This window comes from Tauraco erythrolophus, chromosome 2, assembly GCF_009769465.1.
Source record: "Tauraco erythrolophus isolate bTauEry1 chromosome 2, bTauEry1.pri, whole genome shotgun sequence".
In the NCBI taxonomy this organism is placed as follows: Eukaryota; Metazoa; Chordata; class Aves; order Musophagiformes; family Musophagidae; genus Tauraco; species Tauraco erythrolophus.
The window spans coordinates 126,275,781-126,284,538 of record NC_141466.1 but is presented as its reverse complement, the minus strand read 5'-3'; the positions used below and the strand labels follow the sequence as shown (position 1 = coordinate 126,284,538).

At 41.9% G+C, this 8,758-nt stretch overlaps 1 protein-coding gene across 1 annotated transcript; it reads left to right on the top strand.

Annotated features, from left to right (window-relative positions):
• The first annotated feature begins 693 nt into the window (after positions 1 to 693).
• Positions 694 to 7,382, top strand: BTBD3 (BTB domain containing 3). The gene is made up of 4 exons (XM_009979520.2): positions 694 to 1,019; positions 1,596 to 1,686; positions 2,189 to 2,307; positions 6,350 to 7,382. Exons 1-4 carry the CDS (start codon positions 694 to 696, stop codon positions 7,380 to 7,382), a joined length of 1,569 nt encoding a protein of 522 aa, XP_009977822.1.
• Positions 7,383 to 8,758: the final 1,376 nt, after the last annotated feature.

Below are 8,758 nucleotides of genomic sequence, written 5' to 3'. Positions count from 1 at the left end.
TTAGACTCAAATACGTCTCTCTACCTGATTTCAACTTTTTATTGCTTCCCCTGTGGAAATTTAAGCAGCATCCAAGGGAGCCAAAACAGACATGCTTCTGGCCAGCCGTGGGCTTAGGCAACTGCGCGTGCCGTTTATTACTTTATTGCTCCACGCGGAGCGACGAGCGCAACTGCTGTCGCTTTAATGTCGGAGCGGCGTAGGGTACAATAGGTGTCACTGCGCGGCTGGCTCCAATCGTGATCGGTGACTTCAGCTATTGGCTCCGCACGCCGGCTGGCTCCATCCGCAGGGCTGCAATTCCCACTCTGCTCCCATCCCTTCCACGCACAAGTTCAGCTCGCCGAGCAGGCTCGCCGCGCTGCTGTCCGCATCCTGCTCGCCCCCTTCGGAAAGCCGGTGCTCCAGCCACGCGTGTGCCTTCTTCGCAGGGTGCAGCGCTTTCAGGCGATTCCTGATCAGGAGATCTGGAAAGAAATAAAAGTGGCAGGAATGATGGGGATGTATTTAACGATTCAAGTACTGGATCAAACTTAAAGCCAGTTTCTTACGCGGTGCACTGGAAAGGTCACCTTGTCTTGCTGGAAAAGAAGCAAACTCTCAGCTCTGCTGCTCTCTATTTAACAGCTTCCACGTGCATTTCTTAATGTTCCTGACTCGTTAGGCTATCTAGCTTTACAGACAAGTATACTCATGGTAGATGAGAAAGGAAAGAACATGAAATGTCTCACCTTCTTCTTGATGCTTCCAGAGACAGTCAAGAACAGGTCCAAGAAGAGCTCTAAGAAGGGAAATAGCAGCAGCAGCAGTAGCAGCAGCAAATTGCCTCCGGTTTGCTATGAAATCATTACCTTGAAGACCAAAAAGAAGAAGAAGATGGCTGCTGATATTTTTCCCCGAAAGAAACCAGCTAACACTAATACAACTGCTGTCCAGCAGTACCACCAGCAAAATCTCAATAACAACAACACTATTCCAGCACCTAATTGGCAAGGACTTTATCCAACCATCAGAGAGAGGTAAGTTCAGGGCAGTTTATTTTTGCTGTTTGGATGGAGTGGTGAAAAGCAGCACAATGTTCATAATGCATATGTTTAGTTATTCATTTATTTGCTGAAGAAAACACAGTTCTCTTTTTTTTTTTTTTCTGTGTGTATGTGAAACGCGTATTTTGGTAATGGAAAATATTTTAATACCTCTTTGCCAGACAGTGCAGCTGTTTGTCTTGAGTAAATAAAAATGTTACTGGAAGCTGCAGCATATCCGTAAAGATTTGCTTTTAGAGCTTAGCTGGGTTTTTCAGTGAATACATGCTCTTGACTTTGATTTCCATTTTTTGAAAAGTTCTCATAAGTTTGGGGTTGGATTTTTTTATTGCACATACATGCACCGCCTCTTCAACCCCTCTATCTCTGCATACTTTTTTTTCTTTGCTACATTTGTGTGATGATGCATAAAGTAACTTAAAACTAAGTGTGACCTGTTTGTCTTTACTAACATGCAACTTTAAGTTATTAAGAAATTTAATTTCTTGGGTCTGGGGCAAGCAGAGAATAACTGGGCGCCATAAATTAACACGCTGCCTCTGTTTGTAGAAATGCAGTGATGTTCAACAATGACTTGATGGCAGATGTTCATTTTGTGGTCGGGCCACCAGGTGGGACCCAGCGACTACCAGGACACAAAGTAAGCAACAGCTGCATTATCAGCTCGGGCGGGGATAGCCAGAGCGAGCTCCCACGGTTACGCTGGGACATAGCGTGGGAGGCTCGGCTCTTCTGGGACTGGGATGGTTCTGTATTTTAAAAGGCTGCATCCAGTGGATAGTCTGTCCCTTGCTTTTCTTTGTGTTTTTGGTTAAACAGTACACTTGTACTGAGGCAGTCGTTGTAAAGTTAGGAATACTGCTTTGTGCTGCTGATTAATATTACTCTTGAGATTTTCTAGAAATAGTTAACTTCTGTAGAGGATATGAGTGTTTTCCAGTAGCTAATGCGTATCTGCCCATGAGAGTAAAATGCAGGGAAAATGTGCAATTCCGTTCTTAACTTTGACTTCATTTCTTACTGAAGTGTGTCTATAGAGTCTGTCAGTGAAGCCCAGTATGCTCAGAGTGGCTCTCCCACATTGTTTTTGTTGGCAGTGCTTTCAGTTTAAAGCATGAAATAAGATTTCCCTTTCTCAACAGTATGTCCTGGCTGTTGGGAGCTCTGTATTCCATGCGATGTTTTACGGAGAGCTTGCTGAGGACAAAGATGAAATCCGTATACCAGATGTTGAGCCTGCTGCTTTTCTTGCAATGCTGAAGTAAGCATCATTCTTCTGCTGGATATGTTTTCCTTTATGGTGTATACATACACTTATAATGTCATAGTTAGAGTATTAGACTTGCATACAAACAGAAAGCAAGCAGTTGCTTAAAATATTCCTCTTTTTGTGTTTCAAGTATTTTAAACTTTTGCCTCATTTTGCTCTTCCCCTCTCCTTGCAAACACGCATATATTAGACTAATGTAGGCAGTTATAAATAATGACTTTGACAGGGGATCTTTGGGGACATTGTATACTGTAATGCCTATTGATCTGGTTTGTCACTACACATGTTACACAAAGGAATGGAGTTACTAAAAAGAATTGTCAGCTGTAACAAAAAAAAACCTGCTCTACTTTGGAAGCATAGAGAAAAGTTAAAAACACACACCAAAAAAACCCACCCCAAACCCAGAATTTCTGGCTTTGTATATTGACATCATTCCAGCTCTTTTATAAACTTGCTGTATGCAGGTCTTGTCTTAGACAAACGACCCTAAGTTATTGAATATAGCCTCTGAAAATTAAATTTCTCTCCATCTATCATATTGATGCATTTGGAAAGTGATAAAAAGGCTGTTTACATGAATAGGGTTTTTTATTCTATTGGGAAAAACAGTCAGTTTACATGATCATTATTTTTCTTCTTGCAAACTGCATAAGAAATGCTATCTTTTCCTAAATGAGTGTAATGAAGCAGCTTCCCTGCTGAATTGTCCTTGAATGTGTCTATAAACTCTGATTATTAAAGAGAAATGCCCCATCACAGAAATGCTATGGCTTTGAGCGCTTTTTCCCTTCAGCTTTAGTAACTGCCATTGCTTTCCGATAAGGAATATACATTAGTATCTGATAGTGATCCTTTCAATATGCTGCAGATTTTCTTGCATGTAATGGTGTAATCACTAGCTAGCAGTTTATTATATTTCTTAGATTGTTTTGACTAGCTTGTGATTTACAGAATGGTTTCATTTTTTCCTCTACGTTTCAGTGTCACTGTAGATGAGCATTCAAAGTTGCATGTCGAGTTTGTTGCATAGAGTTTTTACAGGTTATCATGAACATCAGAAATGTTCTGTGCAACTATTAATAACTGCCAGGAACAGCTGAAGTGACATAGATGTTCTATAGACCTAGAATATAAAGTTAAGATATGACATTCTCTAAGTAGGTGCATTATAGATCCCTGCTTTGGGCCCTTCTGGTTTTGCAGGTGTTTTCTGCAGAGCTCAGACTTGTGTTTTACTGTCATGCAGAATTTTACAAGGCACAAATAACAAGATACTTGGATTCCCCCAGCCCCCTTCCCTTTTGAACAGCAAATTTCACTATGACTAAACATGATTTGCCATATAAAAACTGAATGTTTTTTATCGTTAAGAGAGAGAGAGCAAACCTAGAAAAGAGTAATACTGACATCTAGATCTTGGCATATTATTTAGCCCATGGCAATTTAGGAAACTGTCTTTGAGAGCATGCCCAGATCCATGGAATTCTTCACCTTCTCAGCTTATATTTAAAAAACCGAAAGACCACAAAAAAGTTTGTGGTTTGTGTGGATGTTGAGATAACCTTGCCAGAGGCAACTTCTCCTGATGCAGAGTGCCTGAACCTGCAGAGTGCTCCTCTGTCTGCGAACACCAGGGGAGTCTGCAGCCGTGATGGTGCAGGGAAGGGAAAGGGATGTTGCTCAGCAGCGCAGCATTGCCCTCTTCGCAGGACCCAGTGCATGTGCTGCACCAGGTGGAACGTGGGGGAAGCTACGGTCCCCTTCTCTCCTCTCCCCCAGGAAATCATCCCCAGGAGTGTTGCTTGCAACTGCTGCGAGCAGTGGATGGCAGAGGGCTCATGATACTGTTGCTATAGAAGGAAAAGACTTTTTACCTATCCCAAAGCAGCCCTCTCCTTCATATGCTCCTTCCCGCAGTCAGGAGGGACGCATCGTCATCTTGGTCAGAAAATACATTTGAGTTTGATTTTGTGGGCTTTGGGGGTTGGGGTTTTCTTGGAGAGTGTTGTGGGTTTTTTTTGCCCCGGACAGTGAATTCTTATAGCATAAATGTTTTTTGGTTTTTACTATATAGTGGGCATTCTGACAACAAGCATCAGACAGGTATTGCCAGATGTAACATAGAAAATAATACCTCAACTGGTAGATACTAATTATTCTCCCAGTAAAATTGATTTGGCTGTTCTCTACAGTTTTAAAAATAGGGTTAAATTCATAGTTCAGCTGACACTGAATTTGTGTCTTTAATGTATTATGTCTTATCTTAATTTTGACTGTTCAAGTTAGAACTGCAGTTTCGTCCCGGGATGAATGTGTTACTAAGCCATCAAACTCTGTGGTTTAGCAGAATCCTCAGTAGAAGAACAGGGTGAAACTGGAATATCAGTTTTTGCAGACCAGAATCGAGGTGCATTGGCAGAGTGAGAAGTGGGGAATATTGCTGACAGCCGATCTGTGCTGTGGCTGTTGTAAATCAGTGATATTAGTTCTTCACTTTCATGAATATTAAACTAGCAACTTTTGTACTATTTCAATTTAAAGCAGATGTCATCATTCTCTGCAGTACTAGCAGGCAAAGAGAAGTAATGGAAGGGAGAAAAGAGTTGGAGAGCAATGAGGAGAATCGTAAAAACGAATGAATTGATAGATTGAAATTTTTTTTTGACAGTAAAGGAGCTAAATCTGTAACCAGTGATATATAGATGTGCTCTTTGTTGTTACAAAGCTGAACCAAGTCATAAAGGTGAAAAAAGAAAAAGATTTGGGTCTGTGTAAGTATTTTTTTTTCTCTGTAACCCCTTAGATTTTATTATATTGCTTGAGCAGTATCTGCTCTGAGCATGTTTTCTAAGTGTGGCTTGGAGGATAGTACCCTACACGTGCAAAAATACAAATAAAGATACTTACAGCTATAATCAGATCAGTGTAGGTAATAATTCCACTTTATAAGCACATCTGTTCCGAAAAAAAATCATTGTGTTGGGAAACCTGCTAACTAGAAGATTTTAATTAGTACAGGGTCGCATACAACTTCAGCTTTACTGGAGGAAGACACCTTTATCAACCATAACCATCAAGACTTGCTTATCCCTATGAAGAGTAAAATTGCATTTGGCATGGTTTTAGCACATTGCATTCACCAGCTGCAAATGGGGCCCTGAAGCATGAGATATTAAAAAGAACAAACAGTACAATGCTTCATTTCTCTGAGCAATGACTCCCAGCAGTTTAGTCACATAAATAGAATTTCACCTTCATCTCTTCCACCACGCTAGCATAGCAGTAAAGCTTTTTTCCTCCTTATGCAATGAGACTGAGAGAAAACACTGTGCTAGTGGAGCTAGGATGTTGTAAGAAACCTGAAAATTAGAATTCTGTGCCTTTTCCTTTTCCTATATGCTTCATCACTCTATTTAAAGAAAACAAACAAACAAACAAAAACCCCAAAAAGCCACCCTCCCCAAAAAATACCCAACCCAGTAGTTATGAAAATGGATAGCACCTGATATACTTTGATAGCATTTCTCTGCTTAGATTACCTAGTTGTTCCAAATAAACTTGTTTTCATTCCTGTGTTTATATATACACCTCAATAAATCATCATTCATCATCACGGGACATACAGTCCAAGTACTCTTTGTAACACGTGTTCCAGACTGTTGTGTGTTAGCCAAGTGAGGTGGCCCTTCAGGAGTTACCTCGTGGGGCAGGTACCCTGTCGTTGGCCAGAACATATATGGAAGGAACCTGGTGCTGGAGGGGCCATAGTTTGTAGACACAACCATAGTCTACATAGCCCAAATGTGAAATTTTATTCACCTTAGGTTTAAGTCTGTTCTCTTCCATGGTCTTATGTGAGTGATGAATTTGGTTTGTACTTTCTTTCTGGATTTAGTCAATGTTCCCCAAAGCGCTGCTTAATTTTAATGTGGAGCCATTTAAATATTCTTTGTTTATAATTGTCAGGTGTTGTTGACAAATTCCGTTTTTGCATGAAGCAGCAGTGTTACATGCGTGTGTTTTATTTCAGATACATATATTGTGATGAAATCGATTTGGCTGCAGATACCGTACTGGCCACTCTTTATGCTGCCAAGAAGTATATCGTCCCTCACCTTGCCCGCGCCTGTGTCAACTTCCTAGAGACAAGTCTCAGTGCAAAGAATGCCTGTGTGCTGCTTTCCCAGAGCTGCTTATTCGAGGAACCTGACCTGACCCAGCGCTGTTGGGAAGTGATTGATGCCCAAGCTGAGCTAGCTTTGAAGTCTGAGGGCTTCTGTGACATTGATTTTCAGACACTTGAAAGCATTCTCCGAAGGGAGACTCTGAACGCCAAAGAAATTGTTGTTTTCGAAGCAGCTCTGAACTGGGCTGAAGTGGAGTGTCAGCGACAGGAGCTAACGGCCACCATAGAGAACAAGCGCAAAGTCCTGGGGAAGGCGCTGTACTTGATACGCATCCCCACCATGGCGCTCGACGACTTCGCCAATGGCGCCGCTCAGTCCGGGATTCTGACTCTCAACGAAACCAATGACATCTTCCTCTGGTATACGGCTGCCAAGAAGCCAGAGTTGCAGTTTGTAAGCAAGCCCCGGAAAGGCCTCGTTCCACAGCGATGCCACCGTTTCCAGTCCTGTGCCTACCGCAGCAACCAGTGGCGTTACAGGGGCCGGTGTGACAGCATCCAGTTTGCTGTCGATAAGAGAGTCTTTATTGCTGGCTTCGGGCTGTACGGCTCCAGCTGCGGGTCGGCAGAGTACAGTGCCAAGATCGAACTCAAACGACAAGGAGTCATCCTGGGCCAGAACTTGAGTAAATATTTCTCAGATGGTTCTAGTAACACTTTTCCCGTGTGGTTTGAATATCCAGTGCAGATCGAGCCTGACACCTTTTACACGGCTAGCGTGATTCTGGATGGTAACGAACTCAGCTATTTTGGACAAGAAGGAATGACAGAAGTTCAGTGTGGGAAGGTGACTGTTCAGTTTCAGTGCTCTTCGGACAGTACAAATGGCACTGGGGTACAGGGAGGGCAAATTCCCGAACTCATATTTTATGCTTGAATGAAAGTGCGTGGAGAAGAAGCGTTTTGCTATGAGGAACCTATCTGGTTCAGGCCTGCTGACGCTTAGCTTTTTATCTCAGATATGTGATCAGTACAGGTAATATGTAACTAAATGCTGTGGGCAAGTTACTGGCTTGCTGTACTTGTAGCATCGTTGGTGATTAAGTGTAGAATTTAACTTTAAACTGGAAGCTCTTAGGATCAAGCGAGTTTTAAAGGCTTTGTAAGAGAGGTGCCTGTTTTTTGGTGACACTGACCCTTTCTTTGATGCATCTGTGAATCACCAGAGGATGTCCCCCTCTTGTATCTCACTAAATGCTCTCTTCGTTAATCCGTTCTCTCTTTCTCCATTTCCTGCTTTCTGCTTGTAATTATTTGGGGAGGTAGGGGTAGAAAATGAAGAGCCTTGTTTTATAGCTCTCTTCTGTCTGCTCTTCAGACTTAAGAGATTCCAATAACGAGCTGCTTTTGATCATGGGAGCTGAAAGATGTGCTTCAGTTGTAAGCAGGAAAAGTACAGATTTAAACCCTCAACCTGTGAGATGCTCCTGTGGCCAGCTGTTTGGGATGGCTGCAGGGGAAGATGGAGAGAAGTAAGCAGCTTTCAGGAAGCTACGCAACATGCTGACCATGTCCACAGTGCATGGACATGTTTACAGTGAGGGGGAGGATGTGGGCTTGGCAAGTTATCCTCAGAGTTCGTTTTCTACGAATCCCACCTCGAAGGCAAGGAAGTACTTGCACATGTTCGAATTGTATATGCAGCTCTTGAAACTCTACTCCCATGACCTAGTGTTTTGTTTTTCTATTTAAATGGCTTTTCTTTGGACTCATGCTAAGTAAATGGGAATTAATATCTATCATCTGATGCAGGATAGTTTTTTGTTTGTTTGTTTTGGGTGGGTTTTTTTCTTTCTCCCAAACATGGTAGAGGCAAATTATAGAGGAACAAAAGAGTGTACCAATCCTGAATTGGACTTTTTTCTGTAATATGAGATTTCTTCTTTTTATTACCGTACATTTTCAGTGGAAATTGAGACAAAGACAGAAGTTTCCTGACTATGGTTGTATTACACATAGTGTACATCATCAGATAACAGTGAGGAGGAGGAAGTCTTCTCTACTGTGTGGATGTTGGATCTCTTGCAACTGCTTATGGTTACACGTCAATCAGAGGATTACGTGGTACAGAACCTTTTCCTTGTCTAATTTCCACCCCCCCCAAAGTTCCTGTCGTATGTCTGTACCATATAGTACAGTATGGTACAGTACTTTTTGGAAAAGTATTAGGGATCATGACTCCTTTTATCAGGGAAGGAAGCCAGTATAAATAAGAAATACAGGTACTATCAGGTACTATTTAAATATAAGAAG